General features: G+C 35.0%; 1 protein-coding gene across 1 annotated transcript in view; it reads left to right on the forward strand.

Annotated features, from left to right (window-relative positions):
• IFT81 (intraflagellar transport 81) overlaps positions 1-22043 on the forward strand; it is a 42476-nt gene that overhangs the window by 14499 nt on the left and 5934 nt on the right. Inside the window, exons 8-16 of the mRNA XM_068654438.1 lie at positions 948-1111; positions 3525-3620; positions 5574-5720; positions 13895-14044; positions 16056-16184; positions 17290-17379; positions 18531-18617; positions 20231-20302; positions 20389-20474. Of these exons, the coding sequence (XP_068510539.1) occupies positions 948-1111; positions 3525-3620; positions 5574-5720; positions 13895-14044; positions 16056-16184; positions 17290-17379; positions 18531-18617; positions 20231-20302; positions 20389-20474 (1021 nt within the window). The remainder of the gene's footprint in view (positions 1-947; positions 1112-3524; positions 3621-5573; positions 5721-13894; positions 14045-16055; positions 16185-17289; positions 17380-18530; positions 18618-20230; positions 20303-20388; positions 20475-22043) is intronic.

A 22043-nucleotide genomic window follows, 5' to 3' on the forward strand; every position in this document is an offset into this window, starting at 1 on the left:
TTTTTTTTTTTTCAGTATTCACAGTCAATATACTGTCCCAAGACCGACCATTTGTTCATGAAAGAAAAAATAGTCTGTTCCTTAGAGAAAAGCAATTTATAAGTGTTACAGCAATATAGAAGACTATTAAGTGTATGTAGGCATCCATTTAATTCTGCTCATTTTAAGGGCAAATTTTAGATGCCAAATTAGAACAAAGAAGTTTTATTTTAAGGAAGAATTTCCAAGTGTATAACAGATCTTACGTGAGGCTGGCCAAATTAAGATCTTTGTTCTATTTTGAGACATAGATAAAGGATTCATGCTGAGATAATTTCTGTCTGTAGATGATGTAATTCACATGAAACAATGACCTACGTAATCTATGGGTAGAACCAGCTTCAGGATGCTTGCTCCTCTACGCCAGCCAGGGAAGCTGTAAGGGATACAATCTTCAAAGGAGCCCTGAGCAAGTCAGCACAGCTGTGATGTGTTTTGCTGTCCCTTACCCTGAATGCATATAAGCAACCCAAGCCTAGCCATCAACTTTTAAAATTTATAAAGAATGTAATTCACAACAAAATGTAACACGGAATCAAGTATCTGGATGTGTGAGACATGCACAGGGTTATCAGTGTTGTGTGTTGAATTTTACAACTGATTCAGCTAGACTTTCGTCTAAGGGTTTTACTTGTTCATTGATTAAAATAATTTGTTGAGAAATTAATAGTTGCATGTTAGAGATGCAGATGGATAATGAATGTAATGCATATTGTATCGTTTAACATCCAGATTAAAAAGCTAAAACGAGTAACTACCTGTTTCTTTGAGTTTTGAGAAGAAGACTTAAACATTGTGCTGTTGTTACTGTAATCTGCTGAATACTTTAATATGTTGGGGAAATGAAACTTAATTATCCTCTACATGACTTTGGCTATAGACATACATTGATTTAATCTGTTTTTAAGGTTTAATGAAGAAACTGGAAGAGGAGATAAATTTCAATTCATACCTGACTACTGAAAAAATACCTAGGGAGCTTGAAAGCAAGAAAAAATCAGTATATTTCTTACAAAAGACAGTTGGAGAGCCAGCTCTGAGTAGATCAGATCTCAATGTACTTGAAATGAAGGTAAGCACTTAATTGGTGTTCCATACCATCTCTAGAGTTCTTGTATATTGCAGTTTTCCTATCCTTACTTTACACCCCTGAAAAAAGGTTTAATTCCCAAAGGAACATCTTTCAGCTGTAAAAGAAAAGATGTGTTAACTTGCTGAATGCAAGCTCTTAGATAAGTTAAAAAAATACATAAAAATCAAACCCCGAACCACAAAGCCCACCCTATCCTTAAATGCTATATAGAAAATCATGTTAGCAATTTGCTATGGTATGAGCAGAGATGTTAATTCAGCGTTAAAGGTTTGAGCAAGTTAAATATCTGAAAGAAAAGTTGTTTATAGAAAAACTAAATTTATAACTCAGAAAAAGAGCAGGATTTGTTGCCACTTAAGTACCTTTGTATTGTTTTTATATTTGTATCATTCTAAATTCAAGATTAAATATGTAATATGGTTTAGAGGAATTTAGAGTAACACTAATCATTAATATTTCTGTTGATGGTGTTGAAAGTTTACAACAGTCTTAGCTAGGGTAGGAAGAGCAGTCCTAAATACTACTATGTACACCGTTCAGTCTTAAATGTCCTCTCCTTCTCTCACCAGTTGGAGATCCTAAATTATTAAAATCGTAATTACTAAAAAAATAAATTGCTGTGAAAGACAAATAGGCAGAAAACAAAGTATTTGTAATTGATCAGAGAATGATTACCCCATAGAGGTGTGAGGGCTGTCATCCACCATTCTTCCGGTGTCTTATGGAGAGAGGTTTAACAACTTAATCAACATCATGATAGCCTGCGTGCGCCTGCGTGCATTCGCTCTGTGGCACACGTCAGACTAATGTAATAAATGCCCATAGTTTGTTTGGTTGTTTTTTTTTTTGGATCAGTCATGAATCAGCAGTTGAGTGTCATCAAGAATACGCTCTATTTTAAGGTTACGACTACTTTTTGTGAAAGAAAAAATAGTGACAACCCAATGCCATTTTGAATCCTGATCGTTATAACTTCTAAGAATTACAGCATTATTAAACTGTAGATTAGGTCTGAAACATTAAACTAGCTCTGTGATTCAGCCTCTGCTTTCCCAGTTTCTTTCTTTAAATCAAAACAACATTTGTGGTTGCAGTTATTTCTTTTAGGCATAGTCGAAGCCCTGTTTTACACCTATCTTTTCCAAAAGTATTCTTAGGATTTTGGCAATATTTCAAAGAGCTTCAAGATTTCTTTTTCACCATGAGGTAACCTTTTAATTTGTTACATTTTGGAAGTGTGTTCTTAACAGATAATAAAAACATGTCATATACTTGGCTGTAATCACAGCATGGCCTGAGCATTTCTTTCAAAGGCAGTCTTCTATTATCTCAATGTCTTTAAAAGGAGCTGAATTGCAGTAAGTATGATATTATCATGCATTTTATAATATATAAAACAGGAATTTTATTCAAAAAGTTGAATCCTTATGCCATCTTCAAATTCAGACCTGTTCTAACCACCAGTAGGAAAAGAAATAGGCTTTTGTAAAGGAACAGAATTTACTAGTGAGTTTCTTCAGGTTTTGGACTATTCCTGGTCATATTAAGCACTTTATTTCAAATATTTAGCTTTAAAAGTTCAGATATTACCCATAGTAATGTTAGGGTAACGTCCAGCACTGTACATGTATTATGTTTTGACTTTGTTGGATTTCAGCACATATTTACACTGCTTGCTTATCAACACTCATCTAGGTAGCAGAGAATTAAAGGAAGGTTGCTAGGGCTGTGGTTCAATGGCTGATGAGAGCCCCAGTTTAGCATTAAGTCAGGAGCGGAAAAGCTGGAATCAATTCACTGGTGTAGCTCTTTATTAGTTTCCCGGTGCAGTTAAGTTTCAGCTAGAATGAAGATCAACAGTTTGAGCCTATGGACAAACAGGTGCATTTTGCGTCAGTAGAAAGAAGGTACCAGAGAGATGGAATATGATGAGACTCTTCAAACCACTGATGCAATTTAGTATCAGTTCAATTTTATCTGTTCCTCTTTAAACTTCTGATAGATACTTGAGTGAAAAGGAATTTTAGTTAATACCGCTAAAAGCACATTTTCACGTAGTACATGACACCGTTCTTTTTTCTGCCTGTGTGTGCCAATTTACATGCGTCTTCTGTATACGTGTACCACTTTACTTAATTTTCAGAATAAGCTTCATGCTTCTGCCTTATCATAAAGGCACAGAACTGGAAATAGAAAAACATAGTCTCTTCCTGGCAAATACTGAATGACTCATTGAGTTGTTTTTTTTTCTTCTTTTTTCTCTATTTTAAAAATGGAACTGGTAATATTTCCTTGTAACTGGGTTGTTAGTCTGGCTTGCAAAGCATTTAATTCTTGCAGAAGACAAAGAAAGAAAGCTCTGTTTCTTTTAGTTTTCTGCTCTGTTTTTCAGATAAATGAAGTAAATGCACAAATAAATCAGCTTATTGAGAAAAGAATGAGCAAATATGAGCCAATTGATAGTAAATTTTCCATGTATCGCCAACAGGTAAGGAGAAGCATTTTTTAAGTAGGAGCAGTAAAGCAGTTTTAGTCACTGACTATTTGACATACTGATTTTTTTCTTTAATTTATTAAAGCATAAATCAGAAGAAATAAATAATAGTGCATGACAAAACCAAAATCAATAGCTGTTGAATATATGTATGTTTAGGGCTTAGTCAAACAATTGTTTTCAGTCATTCTAGTGAGTTTACGTCAATTGCTGTCCGAGGTGTTGCCCTCACAGTAATTCTGGAAGGATCATTTTGGAGGAGCTATTTTGGTAAGTCTCCAGCTGTGGACAGATTCTTACAAGGCAGCATGTGGGCTGACTGCTGCAGTCAGACCTGGATGCAAAGCTTTGTGTTTGACCACATGCTACTTTTCCTTTTACATCTGTTAAGAAGGTAGTCTTTGATTTTATTATTTTTTTTCATCCTGAGGCTATAAAATAGTCTCTCTATAAAATGGGCTCTGTGATCTAGTCTCAGTAAATTTGTAAGTTATAAAAAGGATTTATGAAATCTAAGATTTTTGGAGCTTACACAGAAACATATGTGATTTCTTTTCCAGCCGACCTGTGTAGCTGCTGATTTTATTGAAAATTTTCATAATGATGCTTATAGTGATGAAAAAAAAAAAAAAAAAAGGCTTGGGTAAAATATTCAGTGGTAGGAAAAATTGTGATAAAATCTATACTATAGTTCAATCACATATGAAATATGAAACACCCAGTTCTGTTTTGTAAGAGATAAACTTCTTCCCTAAAGAAAAGCCTGCTACATAATATGCTGGTGCCAAAGACCACCTGGCTGGTGATACTCCTAGCTATTCTAGCAGTTCAGGTTGCTGCTGTGAGTTGAAAGCATATGGTGGTCTTTGCTTTGTTCTTCTAGGGACAACTTGCTTCTGTTTCACAAAATAAACATATATATTGTACTACAGTTTGTTGCTGCAGATAGCTCATGAAGCAAAGAGCTGAGCGGATCCCAGCAGAATTCTGTTAGATATATCTGTTAGAAATAAAGCTGGCCCTCTTAATGTAGTGTGAGAAAGCCGTTACGTTTTGCTTCATTTTTTCTTATTTTTTTTTTCCTTCAGATGAAGAAACCAACCATGCATCCAAATTCAGGCTCATACATCTAAATTCATGTGTTGTGTTAAAATACACTTTGGCAAGATAAAAATACTTTTTTTTTCCTGAACTAATGTATACTTATGTTCCTAAATCTGTTGACTTCTAGTCAAACGTTAGGTACTTCTAAATATTCTGCCTGGTACAAAACATTATTTTTTAAAAGCTTTATCTTTTAGACTCAAAAAAAAAAAAAAAAAGTAATCTGTAATCTACACTATTTCTGTACTGTACTGCTTTATTCATTCCCTTTTAGCTATTTGCCAAGATTTAGCAGCTAGGTTCTGCTGTTAGCATAACATATTTCTGTAGGTTGGAGTAGGTTGGAGTTATAAAAATCTGTATTATGACATTTGTGAAATCTTGGATATCTTTCCAGTTAAGCCATGTTGATGTATCTCACATATGCACAAAAAGGGACTAAATAGATTAAATGGAGCAGCTAAAATGTGTACCTTTTTCTTCAATGAAAATGAAAAATGAGGTGAAGAAACATACATCCAAAATGTAAAGTAAATCAGTATGAATCTGAGAAAAAGGCTAAGATGGAAATCTTGGCTGTACTAAAGAAAGTTGGGAATTTGCAATTCGCTTCAATGAAGCTGTGGTTTAACCCGCTGTGTATAATGTGTAACTGATGCTTTTTTCTCTGCAAAGAGATACGCTCACATTTCCTAATGAAAATTAGTTTCCTACAATTGAAATGTGTTTACAGTGGTGCCATGCCTGAAATTTAAGTGTTTATGTTTTACTAATGATTAAACAAGTCTAAGCAAGAGCAATGTGCACTTTACTTGTCCTTATACGTTTCTAATATTCATGCAGGCATCTATAATTTCTCGGAAAAAGGAAGCTAAGGCAGAAGAACTTCAGGCTGCTAAGGAAGAGATGTCCAGCGTGGAAAGACAGATGCTACAAAAGACAAATCAGGCCCAAGAGTTAGAAGGCTCTGAAGTTTTGAAAGGGGATGAGGTATGCAATGTAACTGTGCAAGTGAGGAAAAGGAAATTTGTAAGAGAGAGATCAATTTTTTTGTTAACTAATAGTTTCCATTTAACTTCACATTTCAAAAACTGCGTCTACAGTATTTTATCCATTTATATAGTATGGTGTCAAACTACATGGCCTCAGCGCTGCAACAGGCTGGGCTCTGCTTTTTTATGTATTCTAAGTAAATATTGGATGACAAACAATGTATATGAAGACATTTTTAAAGTTCAGATAGTACAATGCTGTCTAGTGCTTTCTAATGCTTTCCAATATTTATGCTGTAACAACACTTTTTTAAATACTTGATTTGTAGCGGTTTTCAAATTAATAATTTAAATTATTCACATTGTATCTAATAGATTATAAAGTACATGCAGACTTAATGTTGGGCTGTCTTAACATTCCAGAGCTTTGAGTTAAAATAATGTCAATATCATCACAATGGTATGATGATAAATAACTTTAACCAACTATAGAAGTCAACAAGACTAATGAGGGGATTAGGACTTAAAGTGATTAGTCATGTAGATCAATTTTATTATTCAATGTATAATAAAAATCTACAATGTTACTATCTATTCTTTATATGATAGATGATCATAAGGTGCAATACTAGCAATTACCAGAAATGCAGGTTTTTTTTTTGTATTTATTACCCCCAAATGCTTTTACTTCAAATAATATTTTCACAGACCCACCCTTTAGGTGCATCATTCTCTGAATTAGTGTATCTCTTTATTCCTCATGTACTGTCTTCATTTGTACTGCTATACTTTAGTAAGAGTAACACTCTTTCCTTTCTTTTTCTTTGTCTGTTTCTGTGCTTTTTTTACATACTACTCAGTACAGTGAACGCCCTTTGTAGAAGGAACTCCCTTCCTGATCCCATAGGACATGCCTGTTCCACAAAAATCTGTTTTCTTTTAAAGGAGTCTTACAGAGTAAATAAGTATGGGAATGTATGTGTCCACTCATGCATAAAGACTTCCTGCATATTATGGAATCCGTGCATATTTCTCTTGTGCCTTCTTGCCTGTCTCCCCTTCTGTAAATCAAGATGAAAACTATAGGTGCAGTTACCATCCAGGGTTACGTTTAGAGCAATGAATATCTCAAGTCTGCTGAAAGTAACTCATGCTACAAGACTTCAGCAAATCTTTGAAGAATTAACATGTTGATTTCTCTTACTATGATGTACTATAGACATTCATAGGTAGCAATAGTAACAAGACCACTGAATTATACTTCTCTCCACCACAAGGTTTTTATCTCCAGTGGGCACCTTGATAGAACCTTTGACAACTTTAAGACAAGAATAAAAAGCAGACAATCTGTGTTTCTGTCATGGGAAAGAAATGTTTAATTAATCATCAGGAATGCATTACAGAGACATCACATATGTTTTACATTATTTGTAAATACACTTGAAAGGTAAGAAATACTTGATGTGCCTACTCCTGAGCGGGGGCAACATACTTTGATCAATAGAAATTTAAGGAGAGCGGGGCAGGTGGGAAACACAGTTACAGAACCTAGGCTTGATAATGAAAAAATGAAGTTAACTGTCTGATACAAGGAAGAGGCTCAATACAGAGGGGGAAAAAAAAAAAAAAGACCTGTTTTGAACATAACATGCATTCCTTTTGTTCAAATCTGTTCTACTTTTGGCTTTTTAAATATTTTAAAGTCTTCATTTTGATGCATGCAGAATACATGATGGAGCACTTTGGGCAAAACATCAGCTTAAAATAAGAAGAGTTTGCCTTTTTCTAAAAAACATTTCTTGTTCTGTAAAATACTTTCTGTATGTTGGCTCAAGGAAGCCAGCATTATATGATCAATGTTCTGTTTCTGTTTATTAGTTCATTAGGTACACAGTAGTGGCACTCACAGGCACTCCAAAGCAGTAAAAAGAGTGTTTTCTATGGCTTAAAACTAGCAAAGAATTTGGGTTCTTGATGATTTTGATTGCTTCATTTTCAAAGGTCACAGTTACCTCCTCATCTGGAAGAAGGAGGTAGTGATGTTATTATTGTTTTTTTAAATGTCAGCTAACAAAAATGCTGCAAAGGAGTTTGGTGCTATAGTTTTCGTATCTCCTTAAAGTAAATGCAAACACGTATTATTGAAGCAGTCCTGCTTCACAGTCAAAGCTGTGAGAAGATGAGACTGATAGATGATACAAATAAGTTGTCGGGGAAGAGGTGATGAAGCAAAAGTGAATTGAACAGGTTATCTTTCATCAGTAAGTTTCAGTTCATCGCTCAGCTAGACAACCTTTCACTGTAGATTTGTTTCTAATGTGATATGTTTTTCAATTTGTATTTTCTGTTTCACCGCTCTGTTACTCCAGCTTTAAGCCAATACCTAAGGAAATCTTGATTAGTGTAATGGTGAATCACTACTGCACTACGTATGTTCAATAGAGACAGACAGGTTGTAGATTCAACCTTCACTTTCCACTGTCTGACAACAGAGAGCTGCTCTTATGCTTTCTTGTTGCAGTCCCACACATTAGTATTTAGTTCCTCCATTTTCGAAAAGGAAGAAAGATTTATTTATTTTTTAAAACAAATAGATTTGCTGTCTTAAGTCTTAAACAGGCTGTAATCCTGTCACATTTAACTTACTAAATGGTGTGTTTAAGTCAAAGAATTATTTTTCTCCTATGCTCAATGTTTCTCATCTTCTCTTTGTCTACCTTTACTGCATCCTCTTACATCATAGCACCCACAAGATTTGGCAATCAAAGAATTAGTGCCTTCCTAGCTTGTGCTCCCGTACCACAATTTGGATCTTCAGTTGAGGTCTTCTTAGCACTTCATTCACCCAAAGGTCAATCCTGGCTTATGTTTTTAGGTGCTAGTATTTTGCTTTCTCCTCTAATCATAAAAAGGAATGTTACAGCATTCCAGTTGGTTCAAGAGGTTGTACAGATAAATAGAACTTAGAAGAAACAGCAGGGAATAATCAATTCATTTACATCAAACACACACACAAAAAGGTAGGAATAAATTGTCTGCTTCAATGATTACGAAATCTTTTTAAGTACTTCAAACAAAGTACAATGAACATGGGGCAAAGTTGGCAGGCTCCTAGCTGCAGCTGTCAGATCCTGAAAATTAGGGAATCAAATGTTGACACTTAGAAGGCTAGATGGTTCAATTACAAGTGATCCTAGGTAAAGCTGTGATATTTTTAGTTCTTTACACAACACATTGTACTTTTCAGAGTTCAGCATAGGGCCCCAAGAGCCTAGACTTTCCCAAGGTATCAGAATAGACTAGTACCATAGCTGTGCTTAGCTACAGTAGTTAAAATAATGTTTTTGAGAATGTGGTATAGAAAGTCCTATCTGTTAGTTACCAGATAGGTGAGGTTTGCATATTAATGAGTTAATGCATATTAATGAATGCATATTAAGGAGTTTAATCTGTTCATACAGATGCCTGCCTATACCCTGGTAAAACTATAAAAAAGGTAGAGGTTGATACCCTTTGAAAACAGAAGACAGATTTTTTGGCCATACATCTTGTTATTCTTCCTCTGAAATGGTTGAGTCAATCCAAATCGATGAGAAACAGTTTTCAAGCCCCAAACTAGGCAGATGGATTTTTAAGAGAGTAGCTGTTAAGGAGCTCACTAGTTGACCATTAAATGGCTTAAACCAGACCGAGGACATATTATCCTGTTTATTACCTTTCCCCTGACCTTTTCATTAAAGTCCTAGGTACAGTTATATTCCTGTCTGTCAAAGGCTCCTTAAAGAGGAAATGCGGAGAATAGATGGCAGCGAAGTCGAGAGAACGAAAGTGGCAAATCTGTAGGATTCTTACAGAAGCCAGAAGCTTTTTGCTGTAAGAAGTTAACCGTCATTTAAGCCAAATGTATGCGGTGATTCAGACATAAAATATAGCTTCACAGAACTGAATGCTCTTTCAGCACCCACTGGCATGAATAAATCATCGATTTTATTGATCTGTGCATTTCCTGTGATAACTGAAAATGTTTTTTCATTAAAAATATTCTGATTGGCCCCAATTATTAGTAATGGCTATTTTAATATTTCTTTCCTGACCAGAAGCAAGCACTCCTAGAAAAGATATCCTAACTCAGTGCTAATGAAGAATTTTCCTGATCTATCTGTCTAATGAGCAGATTATAGGATACTTTCTTTTCAATAGATTGAGATAATACTGGTTGGATATTTTAGAAGTTTGCCCTTCTGTGTATGAGTTTATAACTATATCCAACAGTGGCTGTACTTGCTCAATTTTAGAGCCTCTTAAAAAAAAATTACTGAAAATCTGTCATGATAAGGAACTTTTCCTAACTGAATGTTAATACTTTGGACAGTCTGTATCCCATTAATTGGTCTAGTTAAAAAATTAAAACATCTGCTCCTTAATTAATAGAAATAGAGATAATCAAGTAAGATTTTCTGCAGTTACTGTCCTTATGCAAATGTTATTAACAAAACTGTTTATTTGGAATCTTCTTTTGATTTTGTGTTTCAGAAAGATTATTTTTTTTGTACAATTAATACTTTATTTTCTGTAGCACTTTTATGTGAAGAACATTTTGATTATAATACAACCAAATTGATACAGTAATCCACAAAACTTCTAATTGATTTGAAAGTGAGGGATTAGTCTGTGGTCTGTTCTCTTCTGTAAACAACTTTATCTATTTTCTCCTTTAATGATAATCTTAGAATAAGAACCTTGTAAAAACTTCACATAGGGCAAGTGTTAACTTTTAAGGAGATGAAAGGAAGGATTTATAGTTACAGTATAGGCACAAGCATTCGAGGAGCTGGGCTGTGATCATTTGATAGTTGCAATTCAATTTTGTCATATGTAAAATTACAATAACACTTAAACACTTCAAAAAAGCATTGAGAGAGAACCTGTTGATTGCAATTGCTTTCAGCTAAAGTTAGTGGAGAAGTCTAACATACCAGAACTGGTGGATTTTTCAATAAACCTGGAACACAATACAGGAAATCTGCCCAGGGATGCTAGATACCTGCCTGCTCCAGGACCTTACATGAGATAGTGAAGTCCTGCTTCCATTCAGTCTGTTTCACAGTCTGGATTCCACGCTTTTTACGTTACAGTCGCCCATAAAAATAGCCAAGAGGGAAAATCATAATCTTTCGTTGCTTTCATTTGGATAGTTTTTATATCTCAGGGGGCTCTGGCTCGGCTAGCAAACATGAGTCTACAGGCTTGTTTACTTTAACCGCTAACTCAGTGCCAACATTTGGTCCTTGTCCAGTCATTTAATCTTTGAAGCTTAAATAACTATTTGCGTTAAGTTGCTTGAGAAAGAAAAGCTCACTGGCGGACACAGCCTCGAATGGTGCATTACTGGGGGCACTGACAGATCCATGGGAATTCTGTAGGTTGAGCCTGCTGAGTTTCTACGCAGGGAGCAGTTGACCTGGTCTATGGGAAAGTGCTGTTGGTCAAAAATGCAATCCTTTTGGGTGGTTAACTTTGCTTTAAAGTGATATGTCTTGACATAGCTATTCTTTCTTGAACTCTTTGTAGTATTTAAACCGCAGTAAAATCCAATCTTTTATAGCATTTTAAGGGCTTGATTTTTCACATACATATAGATGGGAGCGTGAGATATACAAAGCTTGAGAAGTAATGCTTACCCAAGTGAAAGCACTAGTATTTTGCAATAAATTTATTTGTAGTTTTTGGAAACCTAACAGAATGATTCTTAGCTTTTAGACTGGAGAAACCTAATTTTTCCTGAAGATCCCTATCAGCTGCTGACTTAAGTGGAGTTAAATCTAACAGCTCCAGCTCTGAATTTGGCCCTGGATCTAAAGAAGGTTTCAGTTAGTGAGATTTTGAGGGGTAATCTGTGCCACAGTTGGAGTAGGTGAAGTCTTTTGAAAATTCTGCCAAACTATTGATTGATTTTCTACAGGTATTATATTATCATTTTGCTGCTGTTTTTTGTATCTTGTTTCACCTTCTTTGTGGGGGAAAAAAAAAAAAGTTATGTGAAAACTTGCTTACTTTTAAAAAGCCAGAGGTTGTGGTGAAAGATAGACATCTATCTCCTAAATGAATAGATTTCACTTGTCAGTGTGAGCAGCTTGTAGTTCATTTTGCATGAATTTTTTATTATATAGACTTAATCAACTAATAATAGAACTTCAGTGGAATCAGTTCTTTAATCAACAAGATCCTTTGACTCCCATTGTAAAATACATTATGCTGTGCATATTGAATATGCAAATACTCTACCTCCCACTCAAGCTATTTTCAAGACCTTAGAAGTAGTTATAGAAGTGAAGAGAACAATAGTTTGCTTTTCACCCTGGGATAAACTGTCAGAAAATTGTTCGGATTTGATTGTTGTATGTGGTCATACAAAATAAGTTTCATCCTTTACATAATTTTTTACTATATTCCACTGATCAAATGAAATCTCTCAGGAACTACTCCATCAAGACCGAAGACTCTGCTCCTCTTAAATTTTCCTCGGTTTGCTGGAGAGATTCTATTTATATTCTTATAATCTCTTGAAAATCACAGAAAACTTGGTGTTATCTAAATGAGACAAAAAAAAAAAAAAAAGTCTTTTATATTAACTAGGAGGATATAAGTGAATTTGCTATGAAAAATAATTAATTCTGGTAATACCACACTAATTTGGCAATCATATAATGAAGACAGTAGGACTGTAGCAGATCTGCCTCCATTGTGCAGTGCTGTGGCTTAGGTGACCTTGTCTATCCTTGTCCTAGGTAGTACGCACAATGTAAAATGGTATTCCAAAGCCACACATAGTCCAATCTGCATAGAGCACATTGAGTAATTTGTGGGTTTGTTCTTTCACCAAAAACGTTTATAGCTTTTGGCTTTAAAAATAGTTGTGGAGCATAGCAAGGGAGAAGCAGCTTTGGCCTAGATATTGCACAGGATGGCAGATGAACAGGGTTGATTTCATTTTGGGCATTTTGCCCAGGACACTTTTTATAGAACATACAGTTACTCTGGGGGTTCTGAGGCTGTGGTCACATTGTTTTTTTGAATTTCTTCTTTAGAAGGGAGAGTGGCATCATTTTGCAAAAACAAGGAAATAATGTAATTTCAAAATCTAAGTTCTTTTATGTTTGAGCTTTAAACTCCTATCAGTGGTAGCAGGGCTCTTATTTTCTGCCTGGGCCTGCCTGTTTTGCACTCACTCTGCACATGCTGAACCCTCCTCAACGAGGAACATTCTGCAGCCTATTCTTACGCTATTTACTCTAATAAATTGTATTTGTTTTCCATCTTTGGATCTGAATGCATTTTAGAGTTGTGACTGGCAGCTCAAAGAGCTAAGCCTGTTTGACATATGGAAAGCATTCAGGCAAAGAAAAACATTACATGTTTCTTTCAACACCTGATTTTTTGTATCTCTTACAAATTGAGCGCACTTGGATTCTGATATAATTTAGTGAAGGCTGCTATCTGTAAGGATATGAATTATTATGCTTAGTTTTTAATAAAAATACAAATTCTCCATTAGATTAGGTTGGGGTGAAACATACTGCATTTCTTTGCTTTTATTTTCCTGTTTTTAAAACCTTAGCTTGTGATATCATTTAGTTCTGCAACAGTCAATGCAACAGAACATAAAATTGTAACTATTGAGAACTAGTAGTTAAAAAGAAAGCTAATTGTTTTCCCATGCTCTATTTTTCTGCACTTTCTTACCATGTTTCTTGGTCTGCAGAGCTCTCTGCGGGTAGGCACTGCTGATCTGGTGCTCTGTTAAAAGTGCAAATTCCTATTACATTACCTTTTTATCATCCATGATTCTCAGAACATTTTGCAAACAGTGATTAGTTTTCCAGCTGTCAACTGGTGATGAGCAGAGCTGAATGATCTCCATATTACAAATGAGTGAGCTGGGACGCGGAGCAATATAGCTGGTTTTCTTATCTCACACAGCAAACAGAGAGCTGGAACTAAGTAGACCCTGGGAATCCTTAATTCCAGTCCTCTATTTTAAACACTTAACCTTCAATATGCAGTCCAAATAGGATAATTACATGTTATATAGCAACAGTCAGTGATGAGGTCCTTTTTTGCTTTACATTGAATGACAAATGCTTCGATTCTCTCTCTTCTCTCTCATTCCAGTTTAAACACTATGTTAATAAGCTCCGGAGCAAGAACACATTTTATAAAAAGAAGCGACTGGAAATAGCAGAAATTACAGCTGAGTATGGTATCCTCCAGAGGACAGAAGAACTTCTAAAACAGCGCCACGAGGCTATTCAGCAGCAGTTGGTAATACAGGCATTAACTACTCCCACAGTCCATCATCCTTGCTTCCCTGATAACTAGCTATATAATAAGATAGATGCTGTTTTGTTAGTTTCTAATATATATCATCCTCAGCGCTCCTGCTGTCATTAGTCATTAGGGTACAAAATTTATTTTTGTCTGTTGATTGTGCTAAGCTGCTGTACTTTATGTTCAGCAACTGTTTTTTTTACAGGCAGTCATGAATGTTCTGCCATTTCTTAGAATGAGGGGCTTGACCCTGCTTTTTGAAGTCAATGGTAAATCTTCACTAACTCCAGTTAGAGCAAGGCTGGATTAGTTTAAATCAGTTTTTGGTATCCACATACATAGTAAGGGCTTTGAAAATAATATCAACAGCAAGTAGGATTCAAGTTACTGCTATGAAATATACAGGAATAATCTTTAAAAAAAGAGGGGGCAGGAAGTAAAGATTCTATCCCGAGAAAATCTAGCAGAAAATGTGTTTCACAGTAAGTAAAAAATGTTAAACTGGATGAATGATTTTTCTAGGCCAGAAGAGTAGAAATCTTTTTGCTCTTCTTAACTGTAACCATGTGGGCAGTATACAGTCATCCCAAATGCAAAGAGATTCATTTTTAGCTCACAAAAATCAATTGTTGTAGAATTTTCTTTTAATATCAGTACTCTTGTTATCAAAATATTTTTATTTATATCTGTTTTTGGTACATGTACATATTTTGCATTTTTTTAAACATAAAACTATTTGCTCAATTAAAAAAAAAATACATAAAATAGTCTGTGAAAAGATATTCACATAGTTGCAGTGGATGATGTCATGGTATTTCAGTAAGGCATTCACGTTTAATTAAAAATAAAACCAGAACTGCTACTGGGTAGAATGAAGCACCTAAGCAGTAGGATCAGAGCTGTTCTCGTGATTGCTACTCAGCTAGAAGGAGGGTGTGTGGATGTATGTTGTCACTAATGATGTGTTTATTTACAGCAGGCTAACTAACGTACACCAGTCATCTCACAATATAATCACTGCAGACAAAAAGCACTAAATGTTTTTTTGTGATGCTGCTACACATGGTCAATACTATGTTCCTATACGAGTCTGACCTTTTCTAAACTACCTTGTAGCAAAACCAAAGAGCTTTGACTTCATAACGTTCTTGTTATCTGTAGGCTCATTCCCGGTGCATCCTGCCAATTCTACATTCGTACCCTCAGATGACTAGTGCACACGTTTTCCCTATGATATCAAAGATACCTTTCCTAGCCTTGGGCACAATGGCCTGTCAGACTATACCCTGCTATTAAAGTCAAAATGCTCCCATCATAGTAGCAGTAGCTAATAGTAGATATAAATCTTTTCTTAAACGTATGGTTATAAAAGGTTTTGGAGGACAATGGGCTTGGAGTTCACAGATAGATGACTCTTTTAAGAATGAATATTTTGCTTTTTAATAAATTGTGGATGCATAATCAACACCTAGCTTTCAAATTAGAGCTCTTCCTTACATACTTAATGAGCAAGCATTGCTAAATACCATTACATCAGCATATAATTAAATGTAAAGTTTATGTAAGTATATTATGTAGTATAATGTATTACTATAGTATAGTGTATATATATATAGTATTACTATAATGAATACAGTGTTCACTTAGTTTAACTTGACAGTTGTTTATAAAATAATTAGCTACATTGTGTCTTCTGATTAAGCATCTAGATTTACAACAGAGCCTGACCTAAAGTTTACTTTACTTTGTGGTAGCTTTCTGTTAATTTCATTGGGTGTTAGATAACAAAATAGCGGTGTATTATAGGAAGTTGTTGTTAGCTTGCTGTACAGGCCCTAGATAAAAAGTCAGTTGTTGGAGCAGCTAAATTATTAATCACTTTCAAAATAAGTTGATTACAGTACGTTTCCACTTTCTTTACTGTATTTCACTTCTTTGAAGGAATTTGCTTTATTACTCAATTAATAGACTCACACTCAGCCTTTGTTTGTGTGTGTGTTTGCAGCAAGCAATTGAAGACAAAAAAGGTATTTCTGGATATAGTTACACCCAGGAGGAGCTGGAAAGAGTATCTGCAGTAAAGAGTGAAATGGATGAAATGAAAGGCCGAACACTAGACAACATGTCTGAAATGGTGATTTTTGTCTTAAATTGTTGTACTACTTCAATCTCAATTTCTGGTTCCTCAGAGTATAAAACTAACTTTAATATTTTGGTTGTTTTTTTCATTTTCCTTTAGTATATGTTATATAAACATAAACATATATAAAAACGTGTATTTTCAAACAGTATAGACCTGCAAATGTATATTGGAAAGGTTTACTAAAATGTACATTTCTTTTGATGAGTGAAGAAGAAATTTAGAATTATTAAAAAAAAAAAAAAGAAAGAAAGAAAGAAACACCTACTTCCCTCCTCTTCAGAAACAGTAGAGATATCGTCTTGGTTTTAACTTTTTTTGTGTGTGTGTGGTTTCATATTTGTTCTTGCACAGTATTTGAAAAGTTAAGAGGTTTGAATTGTTAACAGAATCTTTTTTTTCCTTGTATCACTGGAGTTAAGCATTCATTAAAAACCAATACTTAACATTCCCAAAGAGCTAAATATTTTTTTCTTTTTCTCTGTAGCCTAACTTTCAATTATACTTAGATCTGTGGTCTTCCAACTTAATACATAGCCACAGAAGCAAAATAAAAGAGCCCAAAGCAAAATAGCGTTCTTTGAAATCACTAAGGCACGTTAGAAATAAAATGGTATAATTAAATAGCATGAATCTCAAATAGAAAGCTGGATAGAATTTGAATTTTCAGTATAAATATTTTAAATTGACTCTGTTTAAGCATGTTCAAATTTTACTTAACCTATGCAAGGTGTGTTTGCTTGTTTTGTTTTGTTTTAAGGATCTCTTTTTTTTTCAGTCATGTCTATGCAGCTCATTCTTTTTTCCCACTCCTTAAGTTGTTTAGGTGTCTGGCTTCTGGACATGTCTGTGGTGTTCTCACTTCAAACAATGGAAACAGAATTTGTCTGGTTTGTGGTAATGACCCTACTGCAATATGGCCTCTTTCCCTTAGTTAATTAGGCCTGCACTTATATTTTATTATACATAGTTCAGTCTCCTTACATCACATGTTTTTTCTCTCCATATTTTGGTTTTCTTCTCCTTTCTTCTTACATGCCAATAATATAAATGTAGTATTAATATGTTATTTAAGTATATTATTTTGTCCCTCTATCAGGTAAAAAAACTGAATACTATGGTGGCAGAGAAGAAGTCCAGCTTAGCTCCTGTTATCAAAGAACTGAGACAATTGCGCCAGAAGTGCCAGGTTAGTAGAAAAACTTCAGAAAAGCTTTAAACAGTGCTTATTAATGAATTAGGGTAGGCAGCAGCAGACTTTGGGAGGCAGTCCTATGTTTTGCTCTGCAAATTTGTCCGTGCAGTCAAGTGTTACAGCAGGAGTTTATTGTACCTACAGACTTCTAGTGTTTATATGTCTATGCACATCCTCTCCCTCATAAGGCACCAGTAACTTCATGGCAATGCAGTTTAGGGGTTGAGCTAAGACCACATAAAAATGGAAGTCAGAATATGATTAGTTATCAGACGCCTAAATGCTTCAAATAATGCAAATCCCTTGTGTCTCATCAACTTTATTTAATTGCATGCCTTGTTTTGTGTGTTTTTTCTTGTCTTTGAAGTAGGTTTATTTTGATCTATTAAACCTTCCTCTTGTTCTATGTAAATAAGGTCAAAATTACAAAGAAACATCATTTACAGCTCTGTTGTGTTGTACAAGGACATAATCAACCCTGAAGGAAAGCTGCAAATATCAGAATAGGTCAACAGTGATTTTTAACAAACAACAAGAATGGAATTCTTAAAAGCTGACAGTATAGGCACAACATCAGGCAAATATTTCGTCCTTTATAGTAATTTCTAAAAATAATAATAAAATTTAATTACTATACCAGGGGAAAATTAAAAAAATCATGGCTCGAAATCATAGCAAAGTTAATTTTCAAATTAGTTTCAAAGCTTTTTCTGCTTTAAATGGATTGCAAATAATATTTCGTTGATCTAAGACCTATATTAGTCCATATGAATGACAGATTTCTCTCATTGCTGTAGAAGTAAATAGAGCTATGAAATTCGTAAATTCTTAATTTTCAGTTTTGTAATTATATTTCCTTTCTTCTTGCAAAGACTGCCATATTTGTCTACCACATTAAAGCTATGGCTGTGGCTGTAAAGAGGAAATTTGCATGCTGTGTTGTGGTGTATACAGCTGATCTGCCAGTATGCAGCTTTACCATGTGTAATAAATAATACCCACGTGCCAGCTAGTTTTATGTAAGTGCCGGTGAGCGTGCCAATAGCTGAGGTTGATGTGTGACACCAACAAGAACGGAGCCTGCTTGAATGTCACATGTCAGTTGAAGGCTTTATTTATGTACTCTTTTGCCCTTTTCACATAAGGAATTAACTCAAGAATGCGATGAAAAAAAAATCCAGTATGACAGTTGTGCAGCAGGGCTAGAGAGCAATCGCTCCACACTGGAACAGGTAAGATGGTGCCTTGGTCACACATTAATAAATGCTGTGCAACATGTTATTTATTATATCTATTTATTATGGTTTGATACATTCCTGTCCTCCCTTTTGATATGGAAGCTCACTGCAGGTGGAAATGAGTAAGTGGTGATCTACAACTACATAAATCATGCATGAAGCTGCTGTGGACTAGCTACAGACCCACACATCTCCTGTTCTGAATGAGCTCAGTGGTACATCGCTCCATCCACTGAAGTCCAGCACCGGTTAGCAAAAGTATTGTAAAAGATCCATCTGCCAGAAATCCTGCTGACCTAGTAGTATCTGTTAGGAGAGAATCTGACAATGAAATGCTAAGGATTAATTTGTGAAGACAAATCTTCAAATGCATTTAGCAGACTCACTACATTAGCAAAACCAATCCAATGGTTAATTAATGCACTGAAACTGATGGCAAGGATACTTATTAAATGTGATTTGTCTTGCATTCTTGAAAATTATAGACAAAAATATATATATATATATTTTTTTCTTTTTAAATGCAGCCATATAAGTATAGCTAAGGGCTTGTCTGTATGTAGTTTACATATTGCTTGCACTACAACACTTCTAGGAAGGGAGGTACCTAAACTAGTTCTATACTCCGATGTGGGGTCAGTATTAATGTACATGAATCTGCTTTATCTCACTAGATTACCTCCTATGAGCTTTGTTTGGACTTGATTTCTCAAGGGTTTGCCAACATAAGGAATGTATTTTGCAATAAAAAAAGGTATACATTTAAAGTGTAGGTGGATATATAGATATTCTTTCCCTGCAGTAAAAGTACCTATATATGGTTTAATCCAAGAATAATAAAAGAACGTACAGATGAACCTGCTATGTGGTAGACCTTCTGTAAGAACTATTTTGCAATATCAACCTAGGCTTTTTCCTTGGCAGACAAACCTTAGTCATGTTCTAACACACGATGACAATCAAGTCCACTGATTAGGCTGGACGTGACTGTTAACAAACTTTTGCAGCGGAACTGGTGAATTCAGTTTTCCAGCTGATGGTCTGAAATTCATATGGTGACACAGCTTTGGAGTTGACAACTTCATTGTGGTTTAGGAGTACGTGTAATCCAAATTCCATTGAATTACCAATATTCTTGGTATATTTTCTTGGACCGTTTAGGGATGGGACTAGCCCCCTATCTCCATACCCCTCAACATAATTATTGATTGCTAATTGACATACCATCAACCTGTCTATAGGTTCTAACATACATTTTGCAGACATGTTCTAGGAAAGGAACCATATTTAGCACTTAAGATGTGCTTAGAAACAAGACTTTTGGAAGTACTTGTGAAGTGTCTTGTAGGAGTCAGATTTATTAGTAAACAACAATTAAGTCTTCTCTAACTGTGACTGAAACTGCACATCTAAAAATGGTACCCTTTCAGTTATCTTTCCCTTTAAGAGAGATTTCTGTAAAGCCCAAATATAAACATTTAAGAAAAGATGAGTTCAGAATTATGCCTGTTTCTGTTATGGACTCTCGTGGTTTATATAGCAACACAGGGCATGTACTATGGACTTTGAGTTATGTTATCCATTGAAATCTTATTCCTGTACTACAGGAAGTGAAAGGACTCCTTGAGGAGTGCATTCAGGAAGAAAGCAACTACCGTTATGTAAACTGCATGAAGAGGGTAAGATCACAGGAAGGACTAAATCGTTCTTTGTGAAATGAAATAGAGATTATATATTTTTAAAACATTTGTGTCTTCATTTATAGAATCTAGAAATACAGCTCCAACGTGCTAAAGAAGAAATGAAGATGTACGTCTCCCCAGATCCTCAGGAGAGACGAAAGGCAATTCGGTAAATGGATTATTGTGTTTCCTTGTGTTAAATTGAGGGATATTCATAAACTGAGACTGAAGTTAGGAATTTTCTCACTGGCATTTGAACTGAAGGAGTTCACCTGATAAATTTAGAAACACTATAATAACCTAAAAATAAGCATCTTGAATTCCAGTATATACTGTTGTAAACCTATGAATTCTCTCAGACATACCAAAAGATTTTCCCTTCCTGCTGGAGATTATAGGCCCCAGATAGTGGTTTTAACTTGCAGCCCCTGCTGGCAAAGGCTCAGAAAAGCTGTGCTTCAGCTAGGTCCCGCAGGAAGTGTGTCTCTACCAGACATAATCCCTCTGCCAAGTCTATACCAAGACTCCAGCAGGCAGGAGTTGGTCTACCACCTCTCAAAGACAGCAACCACATGCTGCCCTCAGATTCTGGCCAATTCTTACAAATCTACTGTTCTTTCAGGTGTAATAGCTATCACCATCCCTAGTACAGAAATGGGGGACTGCGTAGACACATCCAAAATGCATTTTGGATTGCTACTATTTGCAGTTTTCACTGGAGGTAGAATGATTAATGTTCCATACCGTCACAGTAACCTTCATTTTTACACTCAATTTAATTGACAGAACGATTGCTTCAGACTGAGAGGTTTTTCAGGACCCCTTGCCTTTGTCTGGTAGGAAGAGAAACAGAAAAGGTTATGCATTGAGCTGATAAATTATTTTGTGTAGTTTTCCATTTCAAATAATGCAGTCCAGCCAAAAAGATTGAAATGTTTTTTGAGAATGAGATATTTTGGTTTAATTATCTGTGCAAAGAAATCTAAATATTACCATGTCATACAGATTTTTTATGCTTTACAACATACCAAATATTTTTGTAAAAGTATCCTGTTTAAAATTGTGTATATATTAAATCTTTTCATACAATATAAAAGTTGAAACAAAATTTAGGCAATAAAGTCCACAGGCTGGTTCAGCCCCATCAAAATTAAACACCAGAAAAAAAACATAATGAAATATTTTTAACTTTCATTTGATAAAAGTGTGAAAATACCTGTTTTATTCTTCATATATTTTTTTTAATTTTAGAAATTTGTATGAAATAGCAATCCTGTTTTCCAGCTAGTTTTATTTTTGACCAAAAAAAAAAAATCTTAAATTCTAGTTGTCGACAAACTGAGCAAGATTAAGTTGTTGTGACTAGATTTATGAAGTTGTCTGTGGCTTTCACACAATAGTATTTATCAGTCATGAAAATATTTACCCAAACAGTAGATCTGTAGTAGTAAAGTTAAGGTCTGCTGTGTTAGACCAAGAAGTCTGTTTTTGTTTTTTGTTTGTTTGTTTTTGTTTTTTTCACATTTTTAATGAATGGAATGAGTGAAAAACATTTTGATCTTTTGAAAGTACGATTGGGCCTCCTCAACAGTGCAGTCACACTGTCTAAAGGAATCTCTGCAGAGTACACCAGTTTTAGTTCAGTGCAGAGGGGACAACAGCTCTGCCTTGTACCTCTCCATCTCACAACCCGCATCAGTCAGCATTCCTACAGTTTGCTTTATTGTGTAGGCTTTAA

The sequence above is a fragment of the Anas acuta genome, chromosome 17 (genome assembly GCF_963932015.1).
Source record: "Anas acuta chromosome 17, bAnaAcu1.1, whole genome shotgun sequence".
NCBI lineage: Eukaryota > Metazoa > Chordata > Aves > Anseriformes > Anatidae > Anas > Anas acuta.